General features: G+C 43.1%; 2 protein-coding genes across 2 annotated transcripts in view; both read left to right on the top strand.

The window, feature by feature from the left end:
* Positions 1-21,752, top strand: part of cep170aa (centrosomal protein 170Aa) — a 350,414-nt gene that overhangs the window by 220,788 nt on the left and 107,874 nt on the right. The window lies entirely within an intron of this gene.
* The window catches only part of LOC130122398 (AT-rich interactive domain-containing protein 5B-like), a 76,870-nt gene that overhangs the window by 34,539 nt on the left and 20,579 nt on the right, over positions 1-21,752 (top strand). The window contains exons 5-6 of the mRNA XM_056291287.1: positions 18,781-18,950; positions 19,936-20,197. Coding sequence (XP_056147262.1) covers positions 18,781-18,950; positions 19,936-20,197 — 432 coding nt within the window. The remainder of the gene's footprint in view (positions 1-18,780; positions 18,951-19,935; positions 20,198-21,752) is intronic.

The raw sequence follows: 21,752 nt of genomic DNA, 5'->3' as shown, positions 1-21,752 counted from the left end.
GCATCGGCAATGAGAACGGCACAGTTGTTGGTTTGTGTACAGCACATTATCCAACCCCATCCATATTCATGTCGTGCATTAGCGTCATCATCAGCACCCCAGCTTCAGAGCGTGGGTCCGTGAAACGAAGCCTCGGTTTTGTCAGTTTCCCGGGTCTCAAATCCCAGGGGTCCGTCCATATTTATGTTGGTCACGGCTTTATCCCTGTCGCCGCTTCGTCGATGAAGAAGCGGCGCCGTTTTTGTTTTTTTTACCGATTGTGATCTCGCCGGTCTCTCCTCCATTACGGTTCAATATCACCTACGCCGTCTTTTTTGTGCCCCCCCCCCCCCCAGTTGTTAAGCACTCCCGAAGCCAGAAGGGATGCTAAAAAGGGGCAGCAGATGGGCGCTCTGCAACCTGATGAAAGTGAAAGGCGGAAGAGGGGTATGAAAAGGCGCAGATAGATCAGTTACTATTTGGTTATTGTGTGGGAGACACTTACACAAAACTTCTCCATTGCATAGACCCACACAGACATACAGATTGGAGAATGATGTCATTACATAACGGTTATCTGCGGACTGCAGAGTTTATATAATGCATATGTAATGCTTATGCGTGATAAGAGTTTCCTCGGACGCTCCGCTGAGAGAGCTAAACATACTTAGGGATAAGGTGTTGGAAATATTGAGCGACAGATGACCGCGTCATGGTGTCCAGTGTCGTACCGTAAGATGTTTCTCACACTCATTTGGCAGCGAAATGCCCTGCAAATCAATAATGTAAACACGCGTAAGCTGAACTCGGAGGTGTGGCGTGTGATATGTATTTGAATAAGACATACAGTCCGCGGCTCATCTGCTGCTGACTGGCGGGCGAACAAACACCGAAAATATCTGTAAATTTGTCACTTCACGTCTTGGCAGCTACTCGTTTGGGCATGTGTTAGGGAGAATATTAATATATATGTCCTCTATATTTTCTGTTATTCTGAGGTAATGCGCGCAAGCTGCTGACCTTCCACTGCTCCCTCGTCTCCCACCTCTTCAGAAACCCAACACTCCTTGTGTGCATATTGCTTAAATCAACAGTATTTGGAAAGTTAGTGAGGCAATCGTGTTTGAGGCAGAGCGGTTGAAAGCCGCTCTCTCTTCCTCGTTCCCGCCCCCCCCTCACCCTCCCTATTTCTCTCTCTCGCTCTCTCTCCTCCCTCTCTCTCATTCGTCCTGTATTCCCATGTCTCATTCCTTGGCATGGAAACCATATATTTCATGTGCAGCTGAGTGTTTTTATATATATATATATATATATATTTATAAATACCTCTCGCTCAGAAGCAGCTTGATGTTTATTAAAACAGAACATTTTCCTTGGAAATCCTTTACAATCCTTTTTTTGTAATCCTCTAAGTTCAGAAGGGGGGGAAAAAAAGGAAGATGTATGACTTCAATATGGGAATGTTACCCAGATGCAGTGATCTTAAATGACATTAAGCGGCCTACTTTCACAGTGTGTATTGCTTTTGTGCTTCCTTTATGGCTTTTGTTTTTGAATATGTCTGTGTTTGATTGTGTTACATTCTACACATGCCCACAGAAATGCAGTGTGTGTGTGTGTGTGTGTGGGGTGGGGGTGGGTACTAAAAGGGGTTAATGTTAGGGTGGCCTACCAAGTAAGGCGAGGATAAGAGCAGAATGTAAACATAGCGATAGCAGTAAAGTTTTCTTTGTCCCCCCCCTTCTGTCAATCCTCTTCACAATGGACCTTTATACACTTCTTATTCAAAGCCCAAACATTCTTCCGCTTATGTACACATTAACGTCTACGGGTTGCAACGCGGACAAGGGGTTTCCGGGTAGCCTTGACTCACAAAACACTCGTAGAGACGCAGACACGCACACCTCCAAAATCTCAACGGCGCCGCCACTGGCTACACAAAGGCTGGGCAATAAACTCTTAACATTACCGTTCATCATCTTTCAGTGGTTGTGTACTGGGATGAAATGTGGATGTTTTCATATCATGATATGCAGTTTGGTTGTCTAAATTAATGGGCACGAGAATTTATTACCAACAATTTTTCAGATAAATTAAGTCTGGCGTATTTGAGGGAGTATTATTTGAAAGTGAGTTTTGGTTTGATGTAATACTTAACATTCCCAAACAGTATAATGTGATGAACCTTATTTGGATTGTTAAATTTGTTTTTATATAGGTAAGCAGACATTGTGATATGATATAATATAATATAATCTAGCAAAGACTCTCCCCCTCATCTTCATCGTTTTGTTATTTTCCAGTTATTTCAGTCAGTTTGTCTGTTAGTGTGGCGATGGTGCATAATCACATTTGGCTGCAGTTTTCATTGCAGTGTAATACTTTCATTGTGAAGTGTTTTAGTGTTTGTTTACCATGAGGGTGCCGCATTATTAACACTACCAGCTAGTAGCTGGAAGCTGATAAGTTTTGGCTCTCTGAAACAAATGACAATTGTTTCTTTTATTAAACTTGTTTCTTATTGATTATGCCATTTCAAGCTGTTACAAGAGTATTTGGGCGGAACGGTGGCCCAGTGGTTAGTGATGTCGCCTCACAGCAAGAAGGTCCTGGGTTCGAACCCTGCGGCTGTCCAATCTTGTGTGGTCACCCCAGAGACACCATGCAAACTCCCACCATCAGAAAGACATGCATGTTAGAGCTTATACTCCTGTTTGTGCCCCTGACCGAGGCATGGCAAAACAAACTGGTCCCCGGGCGCTGCACGGCGGCTGCCCACTGCTCCACAGCCCCACAGCTAGGATGGGTTAAATGCAGATAGTACATTTCCCCACGGGGATTGACATAGTATACCAAATAATATGTTGAAATTTTGTAAAATTCCAGGCGTCCAGGTAGCGTAGTGGTCATTCTGTTGCCTACCAACATGGGGATCGCCGGTTTGAATCCCCGTGTTATCTCCGGCTTGGTTGGGCGTGGGAAGCTGGATGTGGGTATGTGTCCTGGTCGCTGCACTAGCGCCTCCTCTGGTCGGTCGGGGCGCCTTTTTGGTGGGGGGTGGACTGGGGGGGACTAACGTGATCCTCCCACGTGCTACGTCCCCCTGGTGAAACTCTTCACTGTCAAGGTGAGAAGAAGTGGCTGGCGACTCCACATCTATCGGAGGAGGCATGTGGTAGTTAGTCTACTGCCCTCCCTGGGTCGGCAGAGGGGGTGGAGCAGCGACCGGGATCGCTCGGAAGAGTTGGGTAATTGGCCAGGTACAACTGGGGAGAAAAAGGGGGGGATCCCCCAAAAAAGAAAGGAATTGTGTAAAATGTCCTATGATTATTGTGGTGATATTCGTGCTTAATGCTGATTGGTCAAGTAGGAAAGGCTATGTGACGTCAACACGAAATGGAAAAAAAAAATTAAGGAGGACAAAGCAGCTGACACAATATATATGCAGAAACAACAAAGATAGTTAAAAAAAGACTGATTTATGTTAACATACCCGTTTTTTCTGTTTTGTACTTTTGTTTAGCTTCATTGAGTCTGTCTACAGATTTCTTTGGCTATTCCTGCGTAATTTGGTTTCGTTAGCATGACCTTGCAGTGGTTTTCAAAATGGGGGCCGCCAGGGGGCGCCAGTGGGGCCTCAACAAGTTGGAGGGAAGATGAGGGAAAATGCTAAAAAAAAAAAAAAATTAAAATAAAATCGAATTATTATTATTAAAATATAATATATATAATACAAAATAGAATTTATGATAATATATCATTTTTAATATTTATAATCCATCCATCCATTATCCAAACCGCTTATCCTGCTCTCAGGGTCGCGGGGATGCTGGAGCCTATCCCAGCTGTCATTGTGCAGCAGGCATTTATAATCATATAATCTTGTTGAATGTTGTTAACGTAAACTGACGAACAATGCTTATAATGGAAAACAGAAATACTGAATCTAATAGAATGATTGAAGATTTGAAATACAAATGTAATTATTATTCCATTAACAAAAGTAAGGAAATATGTTGAGAAGTTTTTTTTTTCTTCTTTATATTTGCCACAGTATTGTCAATGGGTTTATAGAGACTATCTTGTAAAAGGGGGCCCCCCTGGCCAGAAGCTAATGCTATTTGGGGGGCCTTGGCATGGAAAAGTTTGGGAACCCCCCTGCTTTAGGGCACATGCAAGTGTGAAGTGTGAAGTATGTAAGCAAACACCTGTGCACATGTTTCGCTAATGCACAGACATTTAAGCAATAATTGGGCTTCAGATGTGTTTGTGTGTGTGTTTGTGTGTGTGTGTGTGTGGGGGCGGGTGATGACATTAAATCTCGCAGCCTTCTTCCTCAGCGGGTAGTTTGAAGTCTTCCAAATTAATGTTGCTTGTGTGGTTTTGGAAAAACAGATGAGCGTATGATGTAATCACTTTCAAAACTTGAATGTTTCTCTTTCTCTTGCTTTCTCTCGCTTCCTCTCGACCCTCTCTCTCTTTTCAAACAGAAAATCAGTTTGTATGAAATATGCAAAGGACACCGTTGTCCCAGCACAGCTCCGTCTGTTTTTGTAATTGGTAAATGGCTCCTCGCCGTCTCTTCGCCAGATTTGTGCTAACCACCAGTCCATGCATTTTTTATTGTCCATATGTCACAGTATAGAAAAACCATAGTGGAGGGATTTGGGGCGGGAAATGAAGAGCTTGTTTTAGCCATAGAATTAGATCTCCTAACCAGGGCATGTACCATCCTGGCCGTGACATCGAAGATTACATCATATACGGTGTCATGGTTTTTTTTTTTAATCTAGCCAAAATGAAACGTATATTTACCTAAAGTAAGATGGTCCCCTTCTCCTATGGACAAGATGTAGTTGAGAGTCAGAAATCTGACTACATGTCTATAGATATGTGGCCGGAGGTAACATGGTGCTGAATCTGGTGGTTTTATTTATTTCTCAAACGTACTTTTTATCCACTGCGAGCACAGAAGCTGTGTTGAAGCGCCGCTGTGTTTTTATTAATGCGGTTCGATGCTCTGGTATCAACAGCTTTAGCATGACTTCTTAGCTGAATAAGGCATGATCTCCGTTATTATCCCCATTATGTCATCAGCTACACACTAGCTGCACAGTTATGGCATTGCTGCTTATCTATTTTTAGCAGACGGCACAAAGAGATAAATAAGCATCCAGCGACGAACAAGAGGCTTTTTCAGAGCTGCAGACCTACAAAGTTTTCCTCAGAGGAGCAGCGCTGATCAGGGATAATTGACTTTCAAAGGGGGGGGGGTAGTACTAAAATGTTTTACTCGAAGCACTTCTTCCATCTCCAGTTCTGAGTTTGAAAAATCATGGTTGTATTTTTGTATGTACCCCCCACCCCGATAACCGATGACCATTGCAGCATGGTTTTTGCAAAGAAATCGACCGACCACCGTCAGCGACTATGAGAACTAGGGGAAAATATTTCAGAAAAAGTGTAACTGTACAGAACACAGGATAACTAGAGGCCAGAGTTTGGGATTAATTCAAACAGTTGTGTAACTGTCAAACTCATATTTATAATGACTTCCTTTCTGCTCCTGTTACTTCCTACCTCATAATGACTCAGATCACTATTCCATTGCTTACCAAATACCAAAGCTACGAGGTTGGGTTATTGGTTGAGCTGAGTTATGCTTGACGTCTAACCGTACTATAATTAACTACTTAACAACACATGACTGCATTTCGAACACTGTGAAGCACACATTTCAAAAGCGCACATTTTTATAACCTCCAAAATCCCCAGATGTGCACTGGATGTTCTCGAATACCCCTTAAAGAGAGAGTAGAGAGCGAGAGAGAGAGAGAGGGAGAGAGAGAGAGAGACATGTCTCAACCCAGAGTTAACACATCTGACTCATCTTTGTAACTGTAGATGTTGTTTACAAAGCCTCCAAGTCATTCGCTGCCAATGCAGCTCATGCTGCTTGGGCTCTTGAACGCAGCCCCCTTTGGTCGGGTTGCCGTTCTGGTCTCTGGTGTCTTTACCTGTGTCTGCAGGTAGCGGCTTGTCGTGGTTCCTCCTCTGGCTGCAGACAGCCTTGGGTAACCTCGCCAATGTCAAGAAGTAGGTTATTTAACCGGGGAGAGTGAAAGGATGATGATAAAGGGCGGGCTGACTATAATGACGGGGAATTAATGTTACATTTTGCACAATGAGACGTCCCACCGTTTGAGAAATGTGACTCTTAATAATAGTGCACCAGCTGGCACGTAGTTTTAAACCCATGAACGTTTTCATTTTAAAGGTTTGTCCTTTATTTCAGACCTTTGTTCGCCCCGAAATGGAACTTTTGAAGATTTTGCTCTTCATAAATTTGTAAAACACTTAGAGACTAGTGGATTTTTTTTTTTCTTCCCATGGCTATAATGGATTCCTAGCTTTCTGGAATAACGCTCTCCTTTGATCCTTAAAATTACACGCATCTGTAAGCAGGGAAAAGAGAGCGGGGAAAGCTCTTATTTTGAGGGATATGATTATTATTTATAATCACCGTGGTTTCGGTGCTGTGTAGCGTTCTCTGAAAGACAACGTCCTGATGATTGGGCTCATTGGCCGGCTCAATCCCATCAAGTGTAACTGGAGCGTGGTCTATTAGAATACATATGTTTTATTGATGTATGGGCTTCGTGTTTATCCCTGCATTCATTTATTTATAGGTCGATGCTGTGATTTTTGTGTGTGTGTGTGTGTGTGTGTGTGTGTGTGTGTGTGTGTGTGTGTGTGTGTGTTGTGTATGTGTGTGTGTCCCCGAGTAATGAATAAGATAAGCCTTGAAGCTTATCCACTGCTCCCTTTCAACTCTCTCTCTCTCCCTCTCTCTCTCTCCCTCTCTCTCTCCCTCTCTCTCTCCCACACGCATACAAACACAGGCCAGATTGAAACAGTGTATTTTTTTTCAAAGCTCCACTCCCATTGAGTTCCAGTTGCAGTCTGTCAATATCAATAAAGTGGAAGCATTTGAAGGTTAGCCGGTTTTAGCAAATCCCCCCCCCCCCCCCATTATGTAACTTTGACTCCGTTTTACGTTTAGCCCTCATGGAACGGGCATGGTGTGTATTTGGGACAGTCCCTCAGAGAGGCTCTTACATTTCTTTTTCATTGCTAAAAGTGCCCTTTTTTTAAATTTAATTTCCTCTCTCAGAACAATATCCATTTAGAGTAACTTGCCAATGCTTAGAAATGGGCAAAAGTGCAACTGCCATGTTCACTTGTTAGATATTTACAGCTTGTATTCTCGGGCCAGGGCTCTTATCAGTGTATCCGCTGTGTATTTTTCCTCTTCCTTTTGATAGCAAAGCAGTGCAGTGAAGAGTTTTGTGCACATGTGATACTCTTGGTCTTGAGTGCTGCTGGAACTGGACCAACACACATCGTAATTACACTTTGTGTGTGTGTGTTTGTGTGTGTGTGTGTGCGTGCATACATTTGTGTCTTAAACTAAATATGGGGTGACGTTCTTCTAGGTTCAGAGGTCATTGCTCTCCTCAATGTGTGTGTGTCAATCAGCGGGTCTGGGCCGAGATTAAAACCAGCCCAGTCTGGAGTGTGAAATGTGTTAATAAGTCCTTATGGCATGACACTGCCATCATGAGGATATCACATGAGGTGGATGGAATAAGATAGAGAAAGAAAGGAGAGAGAAAAAAGAAAGAGGCTGAATGAGCGGATTAATTAATTCATATTGAGGCTTTGTAATCTGCTCACTAATTATTCCTTATTTTGGCTCGGACTGAAGTTTGTGAAATTTGTCTTGTAAAACGTGTTGCACTCCTGGGCACATACCTTAATTTGCCTTTTACATCGCAAATGGAAAGCTTGAGTCCAGAGCCTTTATGAGTTTGCACAGTGGTAAAGTACACACATTCACACCCCTGTTGAACAGACGCCCCAATGATTCCGATGAGAATGATTTCATAATCCGTCGCAATAATAAACTTCTTTGAACAGTTTAATTGGCTCTTCCTGGCATGGCTCGGCTACGCTTCATTTGATCTGATGAAAGAGTAATGTTGCTACTCCCCAGGGGGAGCATGCACAACGGCGCACAAATAATGAATTAAGAACACTACCTCTTCTTTCTTTCTTTTTTTTTTTCTCAAATGGCTGCCATTGCAAACGAGGAAAAATTCATACTGCGCTTATTCCAGTTTCGGGGGCTCCCAAATAGCTTTCATGTTCACTCGCAAATCACATGTCATTTTAATTTGTGAAAATAACCACGACACCTGGATGCATAGCAGATTTTGGCCACACTGAAGCGGGGGTTGACTGTTATCACAGAGCACTGTTGTCTTTAATGCACCCGTTTGGACGAAGAAGGGAAGTCAGAAGAAAAGTCATCCTCAACCGAACACTGTGCAGTGGATTACCTCCAATTACCTTTATAATAAGCAGCGAAACTCGACTAGAGGGCGTCTGGTTTATGTAAAAGAGTACTAATAGAAGCAGACTATGCAAAATAGGGAGAAAAAACATGTAAAATTGAAACTGACAAAGTCATGATGGTTGGGAAGAATGTCCTCTCTCCCTTGCAGTGGAATATTAGCATTGACAAATTGAAAGGAGAGCTTGTGTGCTCTAACAGTATGGTTACAGAAATGAGCTCATTACCCGCATACGCGCATGCATGCACCCACACTCATGCTGACACACACACCGACACACTCACGCACACACATTCAAATAAGCACATCCACCTTATGTTACCATGACTATGGAAAGGATATCAAATTGACTTACACATTTCCTTGCTCTAACAAATACAACACATGAGACTAATCCCGGAGGCAACACAACTGTTATTAAGCAAATTCTTTTCCTTGAGTCTAACTTGCACCCTTGCCATTTCCCGAAAATTGGCTTGGCAAAAAAAAAAAAAGGCCGTTCTTTCAGTATCTAAACACACTGACAAGTCGATGCTTTCCATCTCGAGAAGAAGCTCATGATAAGGGGAATTATAAAAGCGCGAGACAAAAATATGGGGAAGTAATTTTAATGTTCTGGTAAATACACTCTTGCTGGGATGTGGGCTTGTCTCCATGGCAACGCCAGTCAGAGCATGCCCAACCCAGCATTTTGACAGGTTTTCCTGATGATGATTGATAATTACTACCTGACTTGTTGTCCCCGACTACACAAACATATGGCGGGAGTTGCCCTTTGCCATATATCCGCCAAATTTGTCCCTTTTCTGATAATAGGTTTTTAATGTTGCGTTTTGTTCTGCAGACATAGCAATCATTCCCCCCTCCACGCTCCCCAACCAAGCACCCCCTTTGTAATTACATTTGCTGCTGCTCTCACGGTTTTTATAGAAAGGGGGGAGTCAGGAAAAGCAGGAGAGCCAGGAGGGTTTGGGGGGGGGGTGTGATTTCATGTTGAATTGATGTGTCTACTCTCAGATACATTGGTGTACTTTAATTGACAAAGGTAGAGAAGCAGCGTTTTCGCAATATAGTCACATATTAGAATTTAAGCACCTGATGGCGGCTGATACGGTCGACTGTGTTTTAAAATGGCGAGCGTGTCTTCTCATTTCACGTCATGTCGCTGTGAGGAGAAATGCATTATGCTATGTGTCTGCATGCATAAAAACTCCTATTTAGAGGCAATTGGAAGCCATCGTGTTGCGTTCATAGAGGCCGTAGAGTGGAGCATTCATCTATAAATATGATTTATTGACTGTGCCCTACTTACCAAGCTATTTGCATAGCCACCCGTCCGCGGCTCTCAATACCCGACCAACAGTACAGCGGGGATCTAAACGGTAGCCTCCCGAACTGACCAGTGTATCAGGCATGCAAACTGAATTATGAAGCTTGAAATTCCGGGTCATTTTCTTTTACGACTCACCGATTCCCTTTTGTAAATTCAATGTGATGGTGACATTAGAATAAAACTGAATTATAAGGAGATATGTTATTATTCTGTGTGGACTGGGGACCTTTTTATCATCTACAGCTCCATCATCTTCATGTTATATCATTCTTTATGTGTGTGTGTGTGTGTGTGTGTGTGTGTGTGTGTGTGTGTGTGTGTGTGTGTGTGTGTGTGTGTGTGTATACGTTTGTGTTTGTATGTAAATAATAGTACTATTCTGTTTTGTGTGAATGTGTAATAATTGCCATGTGATGCATGCAGTCCAGTGTTGTACAGCTTGTTTTGGCACCCAGGACATGTATGATATGTGATTATTCACGTGTAGACATTGCAGGCATGTTTTTTTTCCTCACGTTTAACCTGTTTGAATAGCCCGTCGCCGTGCATCGCCTCCATTCCTGAAGGGACCAGATTAGCCGGGTTCATCTTTTTATTCAACGCCACTTAAGGCATCTCGAACTTTATATCCTCCCTTCCTCAGTCTACTTCAAGTGACCCTGCAAGAGTCAAGCACCGGCAGCATTTAAATTTACCCGAGTCCCAGATGGGCGGGATGAAAATAGCTAACATTTATCCCATTGGTTCTTATTATGTTTGAGTCGCCAGACCCAAGGTGTAAGGCAAGGCAGCACACTGTGTGCAAACCGAAGTCATTTCTAATACCGTTCAAGTGAGGTATGCCACAGGCAATGGCGGCAGACAGGCTCTGTGAGGGAGATAACGATGCGTGCACACACAGCTGTCAGTCAGCCAGCTATGGGAATAGTCTTTGTCAAAAATAAAAACAGACTCCACCAGATGTAATAGGCCATTTGTATAGGAAATGACGGGCTTGGGAAATGGCAAGGCGAAGTGGGAAGCCCGCGCCACTGCACGAGAAGGAAAAGAGTTTGGTTGAAACGACAAAAACAACACAAACTCTCCCCTGGATCAGGTCGCCTTACACAGCTCCCCGCCTGCCTGAGGTATGACGCCTTGAATGAGCGTGTGGCTTTCTGCGTCCGTGTCGCGTGAGCGAGCGCGTCTATCCAAAGGACGGAAGCGTGGTCAAGATCGGAAAGGCGGGAGCGCTGTGTGGAAAGAAAGAGGTTATGCTAGCAGCGCCGCTATTAGCGCCGAACTCTGCCAAGGCCTTCGCCTGTACCGTGGCGCTCACTCCTAATAGCCTTGTAGCAAAGTGGTTACAGTCTGTCAGGAGGCTCTAATACAGGTTCTCTCCAAACAGCACTGTTCATTGACTGTGAATGCCAGCAGAAAATCTGAATTGTTGGTTTTCCTGCTCTCTCGCTCTCTCCCCCTCTCTCTCTTTTGCTGTGTCATTTGCTCACTCTGTTGTCATTCTGTTACTCCTCTCTCTCTCCTCTGAATGGCAACCTGCTTAGTTTCAGCTGATCTCTCTCTCTCTGTCTCTTGCTCTCTCTTTCCTTTTTCTCTCCCTCTTTTTCATCCCTCCCTATCTCAGAGGGAGTCGTTATGAATGCCTGGCATAACTCAGATATGTTTGTGTATTAACAGTATCAAGTATCCACCGCCGTGCCTAAGAATGAGCCAACCGCATTCCTCATCAAATTAAATTGCTCTCAGCCGTAGAGTGCTGTAAAAATGTCTTTTTATTTTCTTCATTTCTTTTTTTTTAAAATTCTGGTTTAGCTGCATTCTTGGGTGAAAGCAACCAATAATAACCCCGGTGGGGAAAACATTTCAGTAATATCAATATGTTCCCGGCTGAGCAGTCAATATTGACCGCAACTATAAACTGAACTCTTGTACCCTTGCGAAATGTCTCGTGACTCACTGTTTACATTCAAGCGGTGAGACATTTTTGAAATTAATTAACGCTGAATCATTTATCAACCCGCTGAGGTATTTGATGATGAATAAGTCCATGTATGCTGTCCACCCGCAACTTCTACGGGGGCGTTAGGTATAATTTTGGATACTTTTCAGTGATAGAGGTATTTGACTTGCATGTGTTTATGATTATGATTATCGTTTATGATTATATATATATATTTATTTCTGCTGTCAGTGTCTCAAATGACTTGGCAGAGAAGAGTGTGTCAGGGTGGAGGAGCAGGGGAGTAACTTTCCTGTCAGATGACACAAAGTGAGAATTATGAGCGTGTCGTGCAAGCCTAATATAAGCCGTTCACTACATAAAGTTACACTTGAGGATTTGGCGCAGTACGCGAAACTCAACCGTTGTCACAGTCGATAGCCCGAAAACCAATTACTCAGCGTGAAGGAGTCGAAAAAGCCTGGATAACGTAGCTCTTCGGTAGTAAAGAAAGGTCAGAGGTCGTCCTTTGACAAATTCAGTGTTGAAGCGCTGAAAAATTTCCTCTCATCTATACCGGTGTATCATTTGCGAGAATATCAATTGCGAGAAGAAGGAATAAAAAAAAAAAGAAGTCCGCCTTCATCTCCATCATCTCCTTGCTCTGTCTTTAAAGAAGCTAGTGCGAAGAGGGAAAATGTCACGAACTGATGGTGTGTTTAGTACCAAACCCTGTCCGTCAGTATAACGGTCTCTTCATGCCTTTGATTTTGATAAATTCAGCCTTTTAAAAATTAGCGCTACCGAGTATTCTTCTATTCTCGCACAGGATGTGAGAACAGCTGTTGTAGAGTGAAAATATTAACTCGGAAGCTGAAAACAGGGTTCGAATAACTCGGGGATTATGCAACACTTTTCTCAAGTGATGGTTAAGTATTGTTCATTGATTATCATCTGATGAGTCCATCCATCCGTCCATTACCCAAACTGCTTAGCCCACTCAGGGTCGCGGGGGTGCTGGAGCCTATCCCGGCAGCCATTGGGCGCCAGGTGGGGAGACACCCTGGACAGGCCGCGAGACCATCACAGGGCTAACACACACACATATTCACACCTAGGGACAATTTAGTATGGCCGATTCACCTGACCTACATGTCTTTGGACTGTGGGAGGAAACCGGAGCCCCCGGAGGAAACCCATGCAGACACGGGGACAACATGCAAACTCCACACAGAGGACAACCCGGGACAACCCCCAAGGTTGGACTACCCCGGGGTTCGAACCCAGGACCTTCTTGTTGTGAGGCGACCGTGCTAACCACTGCACCACCATGCCGCCCTGATGAGTCCAGTGTAGAAAAAAACTAAAAATGAAGACACTCCCCCACACACACACACGCACACATTGAATCCCATTTGCTTGTGTGGGCTGAAAAATAAAGTTGGTCTACCAAAGAGAAATGTCACTTGAATAATCTGACTTTCTCTGGGAGTAAAGTCTTGTGTCTCCTAAATAGGTGAATCTCCTAATTTTGCATGATTGTTCTTTCTTTTTTTTTTTTTATCCTTTTCATGTTTTTTTTTCTCCCCAGTGCATGTCTTTGTTTTTCATTAATCACAATATTACCTAATTATCGATGAACACCATCTCGCACTTTTCTTTTGTATGCAAAACATCTCTCCACGTCCACTTCTTCCCTCCCTCCTTTTGAATTTTGACCCCGGTAGTGTCTCGGTGAAGCCATGAAGCGTGAACTCTTCCAGTGAGGGCATCTGTTTCTCTCGGCCGACTTTACAGAAAGTTTCCTGCATGGCTTTATCAAGACGGGCTGACTCAAAATACGGTCAAAGACGTGACGGTCTTTGGGGGATGAAAGCCTTCAGAAGTTTCTATTCTGTTGAGTCAAAGCAGCCCCTCGCATCAGTGTTCCTCTGATAAAGAGGAAATTTGTGTTGTGTTGAGATATTTTATCTTCTTTCATTTGCGAGCGCCGCAGCCTTTTCAACCTGATGTGTCGGCTGCTCGCGGTCAATTTGGATGTTATTCTGAACGGTTGACAAGAGCGAGTGATGCAGGGATGTGTCCCTTTTCATCACTCTTTGAATGAGCAGACAGCTTTTAGCTTCATTATTAATTTCTAATGTAAGACTACATAGAGCCCCCCCCCCCAGTAAAGAGATATCCCTCTAGAATCGTGGTCCAGATTACATCTCACTCCTTTTACGCTTCTGTCAAGTTCTAAATAGCGGAAGGCATTGACGCAAAAATACATGACGTTGATTTTAACTTAAAGTGGAGCCAAAATTGACACACTAATAATTTCTAACATCACTTAGATTTGATCATCATACGTTTTGACCGTCATGCAAAAAAAAGAAAAAAGTAAAAGGTTGAATTAAGTTTTTCTATTTTCCTGCTTCTTTTCTTTTTTTTTTTAACCCACGACCCTGAGCAGGATAAGCAGTTTGGATAATGGATGGATGGATGGATGGATGAAAAAACAAATCTCCCTGTAGTTCTGTTTCTCCCAGCCAACCTTTTCTCCGCGTGATGTCTTCAGACATATTCGTTTTCATAAAGCCAATCTGATTGGCTCGTCAGAATTTGAAACCCCGCCCACACTTACAGCCAACCCTTGCTTGTACTTGTCACTCAGAGGCTAGCTCATGAATATTTATGAAGACAATACCATGCCCACATGTCTTGAGGCAACTGAGAACATTTATGCATAAAAGTGTAACAAAAACACATTAGTAATTTACAAATGAAAAGAAGTGTTGCTGAATGTTTTATGTCAAGTTCCTCAAGGTTTTTAAAGTGAAATCTGATTACTGATTTCAGTCTGACTCTGATACATAGCAAAATAGATAATAATCCAGCATCCCTGCAACCCTGAGAGCAGGATAAGCAGTTTGGATAATGGATGGATAACAAAATAGAATAGTCAAATATGTATATGTCTGTTTTTTATGAGGGTTTTGAAATCGCATCTTCACAGGTACAGTCATAAACGGGACACCTTACAGATATTTTTGATTTTCTATCATCATTTCCATCAGCCGAGGCCCCCATGAGTTGAATTCTGCAGCTCTACTTGATGTGTCTGTTACTTCCTGCCAGCTACTTCAGTCAATCAATCCATTTACCTACAGCTCCCTGTGGCTCCTCTCTGTTGACGCACCGGACCCTCTGAGCCCTTCCTGAGCTCTCGAACCAGTTTTCCATTATCGTTGACATCAACGGAATGATAATGGGGAAAAAAGAGGTGGTGTGGCTGTATTTAATTGAATTGGAGATGGAGAAAAAGAAATATTAGACAAAGTGTTGTTGTGATAGCTGTTAAAAGCTGAGGGTAGTCAACCAGATCTATAGAACGAGTTGTCACACTGCATTTTAACCACTAGAGTCACTGTGACTCTTATAGAGCAAGGGCCCTGCTCGGTGACAAGACACGGTGGAGTCACACTCCAAGGGAATAACCTCTCACCCCTGTGTGTCCATGTGTCCGTCCGTGTGTGTGTGTGTGTGTGTGTGTGTACACTTGCTTGTATGTTTAAGTGTATGTGCATGCACCTGTGTATTCTTGTGTGCATGAGTGTGTTTGTTAGTTTGTTTGTGTGTGTGTGTCTGCATGTTTGTGTTTCTATGGTTTAGAATACTGTCCTCTCACTCCAATCTCAGCAATGTACTTTATGTTTGTGCCTATTTTAGGTTTGAGGCTGTTTGTATAGACTGTGTATGTGTTTGTATACAAGTATCTGCATGACTACACATACACATTTGAGTGTATTTTTAAATGTGTGTGTGTGTGTGTGTTTGCGTGCGCAGTATACCTCCAGGGGCTTGTGAAGGATCAGGCAAAAATCTTCTGGTCACTTCAAGTTGTGTCAGTGACCCAAATAACCAAAGAACACAGAGCCAAGGACCCAGAAATGAGTAGATCTCGCCGGGAAACAAATGGGCACTGAGTGGCTTCATCAGCCATTATTTACAATGTATCTAGAGTGCAGCTAGTGTCCATTGCTGCGTAATTAAGAAGGTATCATTTTTTTATAACAAAACCTCGATGATATATATATTTTCCTGTGGGGCAAAAAAAGGAAACATCAGCAAATATTTGCAACCGAGTGTTGGAAATACCACAGCTGTATAACTCTATAGTTAGCAAGTTTCACTACATCTGTTACGCTTATCAATGCAAGCAGTTGCCTCTCGTGCAGAATCCATTGCTTCAGAGCGTAAACATTTCTGATTTTCTGTGTGTAATTTGAGGATCATGACTCGTTCCTTGTGGAAATCGAGAGAGATGAGCTCTGCAGTTTGCAACAGCTATGCTGCAGCTTAGAATTATTATCTGCATTGCCCACCTGACTTTGTGTGTGCACACGTTTGTGAAGGACAGTGGGTTAGATTGTTTTCACACTTGCTTTTGCACGTATGTGTAAGGGGGCAAGGCTGTGTTTAAGTATTTGCATGTGCATGCAAATGAAAAGCACATAAAGCAAGGGGATGCACATGTTTTTGCTTTGTTTGACCAAGGGGGCTCTCTGTTAGTACCATTTAGCAAGATCCGACTTGCCCACATCAGTGGGTAAATGAGCTAAAACTTCTGGAGTCACCTTATTGAGATTTACGTGGTAATATTTTGCAGAAGCCTAAACGCCGCATTCTTCTACACAGCAGCGTTTGACCCGATGAAATATGTAAACGGACAGGCCCGTTACGTAACCGCCTTTTAAGTGCATGACAGGTTGTCGGGGGGTCAGAGCTAGGACTAAAACCAGAACTGCATTGAGGCCGTAAACTCGCTAAGGCCGATGCAAAGTTTAGGTGTACTGACGGAGCAATCTAACATGCTAAAAATTACACCAGCTCCAGGTCGAACCTACAAATATTAACCATTATGAGTCACCTGGCACTGAAGGGCTCGCTGTAACGTCTTAGCGTTCACGGGAAATGGAGGAGGAGGGAGAAAAAACAAAGAACAGAGGAGAAATCACACCCCACGTCGTATAAGTAAAAATTACAATGTTGAAATTTTTGTTTTTCAAATGCCAGAGCAATGACAAATGCATGACAAACGCCTTTGTAAGTTTTCCCCCGCGCCGCTTGTCCCCGGCGTAGCGGCAATGGAAATCACAACAAGAAGTGATAGGTTGTTGAGTCGAAATCACTTCTACCCTTTTTTTAATGACTACCTCTCGGTTTTATTTTGCTCCGGTGTTATTCTCGCGTTTCCTTGATGGGAATTTGATCCGACAATAATAAATAATCACAGAGCCCCTTTGGCAGGGAACAACCTTGGATGTGATTTAATTGTCATTGCAGATGGAAAGAAAGAATGTTGATACTGTGATATACGTGACTGAACTTGGCTTGTTTGAAGTCTTCCTTTTTCTGTCTTTACCTCGCTCTCCCTCTCTCTTGCTCTCTCGCTTGCTCTCTCTCCCTCTCTCTCTCCCTCTCTCTCTCTTGCTCTCTCTCTCGCTCGCTCTCACTCTCTCTCCCTCTCTTACCCTCTTACTCTCTCTTCTTTTGTGCTTATCTCTGTTTGTGTTGCTGCGTGGAGGCGAGGCATTGCCAAGAAGTTATATTACAGTCTCTGGTTGACATAAACGTGGGTGTACAAAGGACTTGAAGGATTTAAATACTTTATTGTGTGTGTAATGTGAACTAAGCAATTATATTTGCCAGCCTTTCAAACAAAGAGCTCCTATCAGGCAGGTTCATGTGTTCTTAATTAAGAGCGTTAAGCCCAAGCTAACAAGAGGGAGACCAGAAATGAGGTGATAATATCGACGCAGCGCTGTTGTTGCTCGCTCTCCATTGCTGCTGCTATTGATTAAATGACAACTTTGGAATTTCATTTGTTTTAATAGAAGTTGTTCCTTTTTTTTCCCCTAAAACTCAATATTTGTTAATGTAGTTGCAATTTTTTTTTTCCACTACGCTCGAAGTTTTGTTGGGTTGTGAGACTACATCAGCCGTTGTCGGTGGTAACCGTGTGATTAAATTTACCGTTTGCATGAGCGGGATAACAACCTTTCGCTGTCAACGCGCTATTAGCTTACAGTCACAATATGCCCTCATCTCCCTCGTAAAATACATCTGCCTGAATTTAAATGTAATCTCTTCTGTAAACTAGGAGGGAATTTGAGGACATTGAGTACAAACACAGCAGGGCAGTTTGGCAGTAAGCTCGGTCAGGATAACGTTGCGTTTATCTAACTTCAAAAGCTGGCCGCGGGCTAGAAACGCTCGTAAACTTTCCATTCTTAATTGTAAATAGTCCTGCGGTCGTGGCCTCAACCTCTTCATTGTGTAAGTTCTGTGCAGCTAGAGAGTAAATCCCCCCCCCCTTTTGCTCCCCAATTGTATCCGGCCAATTACCCCGCTCTTCCGAGCTGTCCCGGTCGTTGCTCACCCCCCCTCTGCCAATCCGGGGAGGGCTGCAGACTACCACATGTCTCCTCCGATACATGTGGAGTTGCCAGCCGCTTCTTTTCACCTGACAGTGAGGAGTTTCGCCAGGGGGACGTAGCACATGAGAGGATCACACTATTCCCCCCAGTTCCCCCTCCCCCCGAACAGGCGCCCCGACCGACCGACCAGAGGAGGCGATAGTGCAGCGACCAGGACCCATACCCACATCCATCTTCCAACCCGCAGACACAGCCGATTGTGTCTGTAGGGACGCCCGACCAAGCCGGAGGTAACACGGGGATTCGAACTGGCGATCCTCGTGTTGGTAGGCAACGGAATAGACCGCTACGCCAGCCGGACGCCCAGCTAGAGAGTAAATGCATTGTCTGCTGTAAACCTCATGACATCATCCACCTGCAAAAACATGACATTACATCCAGGAACAGAATATGTGGTATTATACAGCTGTTGTAAACCGAGGTAACACAAAAGCACAACTTTAGACTTAAACCAAGCACCGACAATTACTGAAGTGAAACTTGGCAATAATTGAATGACACGGTGCTTTAGAAAAAAAAAAGTGGCTGAAGTAGAGGAATGTAAATGTAAATAATCTTGTATGCTTGGGAATAAATGGTTGCTTATGGTGTCCCCCAGTCATATACTCAATTGCTTTGTTTCCCTGTCAGCTCCCAACCTGAAAGGACGGCCGCGGAAGAAAAAGCTGTCAGTTTCCCAGAGGAGGGACTCTCAGAGTCAGATTCTCAGTCAAGGTCAAGGGTCATCAGGGTCAACACAGGGGTCAACAGCAGTGGCAGCTCAGGATTCTTGCAGCCCAGAGAGCAAAACTCCCACCAAGGTAAATAAAGCACAGAGCACATAATATATCATATAATAATAATAATAATAATGAATTAATAAATATAACAATGGCAATATTAGTAGTAATATCAATGGTTACAACAACAGTAATAATAGTCACTATTGATATTGTTATTATCATTATCATAATGGTTGTTGCTGTTGTTATTTTTACCTAAAATCAGAACTATATCCACAATGTCATGCCTGCATCCGTCTGTATACTCTAACTTACATTTCAGCATTTTCTTTGGAGTTGAGTTCATCTTTTGGTGTGCTGCAATCCATTTCTCTGTGAAATATTATCGAGTTTATAAAAAATGACATTGAATTATTCATATCAATTAGCAACATAGTTTTCTGTTCACAATTTAACCCTTTTTTTAATGTTAGCATGTGTTTAACTGTTGTGCAACCACGGATTTAATCAGGCCATTTCTATTTAATTTTTTTAGTTTGGCTGAATTAAAGTTAGATAAGAAGATGGGGTGTCAGACGCGCGCTCTCTTTATCTATCTTAAAGTCCTCTTCCCTTCCCTATAGGTCCAAAAAGAAGTAAGTAGAAGTAAAAAGAAAAGAACTCGGTTTGTCCTTTGTCTCGGGTATTACCTTCCTTAGATATTGATATTGGTATTGAAGGGAAGATCTATTCCTGAAAACATTTCAGGTGTTATTCCAATGACACCAATGACATTGGAGAGTCAAGTCAATATTTATGTACAATAACAATGCTTTTGAACCTGCACAGAAAATAAGCTATCTTATCTGTGATGCTACCAGGAGACTTTCTCAGGAGCTACCCTATTGATAATCAATGCCAGGCTGATTTCGTGGGTCTGGACAATGCTTGTCTGAGCTTGAATCCAAAAGAGCCTCACTTCTGGATGAAATTGGCTCAATAGCATCTGAATAACAGGATGTGTGAGGTTGGCGATTAACTGTTTGTTGCCGGGATCTGATTCTTGAACCTACTTTCTTTGCAGGTCAAACCCCACTGCAAGGTGGCGCTACCCAACGGTAAAATAACTGCAGTGTCCAAGCCCAAGAGCGGTGGCCTCGGTAAGAAGAGCTCAGCCGAGGAGAAAGAACGAGAGAAGGAAAAGGAAGAGAAGAAGGAGAGGAAGGAAGAGGGAACATCGGAGGAGAGCAAGGCGGAGGAGCAGGCTTTCTTGGTAGCGCTCTACAAGTACATGAAAGATAGAGACACGCCCATAGAGAGGATTCCCTTTCTTGGCTTCAAACAAAGTGAGTGGGGCAAGTTATCCTCTCTTTTTACCCTCATTAGCAATGCTTGAACATTGGAGTAATGTGTCACGGCCTCAAGTCCTTCATCTAATAGCACAGTTAGCGCTATAGTATGCAGACAGGGTTTTTTCTTCTGCCAGACTTAGCGGGTAGCATCACCGCCGGGGCAAATGTACAGTTGGGGATTGAGATTTAAACGCCACAAAAACAAACCTACCGGGACAAAACTGGGTCTAAGGAACCTGCCCTGAAGTCCCAATGCTAGGAAAGATAATCGTTCCTACAGAGCAGGTTCTGCAGATCCAGTTGAACTCCTCAAAATACCAATGGAAAAAAATCACTTTTGTGAAAACAAACAAGCAGATTCTGTGCAGAAAATGAGAGAGAGCCGGCCCAGACATTCAAAGTTCGTGTGTGAAGGTTCAAACTTGGAAAAAAAAAATTTTTTTTTAAGTTTTCCCATACATATAAACATTTCACTTCTTTTTGTTTAATACATCCTGGTTGCAATAGAACAAACGCTTTTGAAAGGAGAAATGATTTAAAAAGAAAAAGGTCTGACACTGCACCATATCAGAAGGTTAAATGTGTTTTGCCACTGGTTGAATGACCTGTTGATCATGGCGCTGAAACAAAAACACCACACAGGCTTATTAAATGTTTGACAGGCTTCAAAACCCTGTTCGGACTTCTGTTTTTGCAGCCCAACAAGTCTATGATAGCACTGTTTTATGAGGGCTGTTAAGATGAGGAGCAAGCAGCAGCTCATTTGACAGCACAGTTTGCCCTCGCTCGCCAGAATTTGAATGAGGGATTGAGGAGAACAAATGCTACAGAAGCCAACTGCTGCAGGCTGAATGCCCCGGGTCCCAAAGCCAAACTCCCGTTGTAAGCTACACCAAGGAAATATACAGAAAGGAGCGATAATAAACTATAGGAATAATTGTCTACCTTCAAAATGGTTCACATTCCCCGGTCGGTGTCGAGACTCTTAAGGTCAACCTTCAGCACACATTTGTTTGGCTCGTAAAAAAAAAAAAAAAAAAAAGAGAAAGAGGAAAATATCTTTTTCACACTTGACAGAGCAATTTTCTTCAGAGACCAAGAACGTCCTCCAACGGCTTTAAAAGAACATCACATTTATGGGAAACACGTCTGGTAGAGATCAAAGATTACTTATATAGGTCGGATGCTTCACTTAAGCGCTACGCTTATGGTGAATGTGTGAACCAGTCAAAAACGTCTCGCAAGGCTATACAGTGTCTTCAAGCTGTGAAGGCGGCGTTCGTTTTACACAAAACGGCGTGCAGTATATGTCACATCAATCATCGCGCCGTGGTTTGCATTTGCCTTTCGGAGCCGGCTTTGCTGTGAACTCTCTATTCAAACCAAGGAAATTACGTTGATATTATTGTCTCAATTCATTTGCAGCCCGCCGGGACAGTTAGAGTCACTTACAGTACTCAGACTGACTCAGTAGATCCAACATGACAACATTAGTAAATTAATCTATGAGGAAGGAAAACAGGACAGAGGCAGATAAAGAGGCTGGCAG

The sequence above is a fragment of the Lampris incognitus genome, chromosome 13, assembly GCF_029633865.1.
Source record: "Lampris incognitus isolate fLamInc1 chromosome 13, fLamInc1.hap2, whole genome shotgun sequence".
In the NCBI taxonomy this organism is placed as follows: Eukaryota; Metazoa; Chordata; class Actinopteri; order Lampriformes; family Lampridae; genus Lampris; species Lampris incognitus.
Note: the sequence above shows the minus strand (reverse complement) of the source record. Positions and strands in the feature narration are given on the sequence as shown.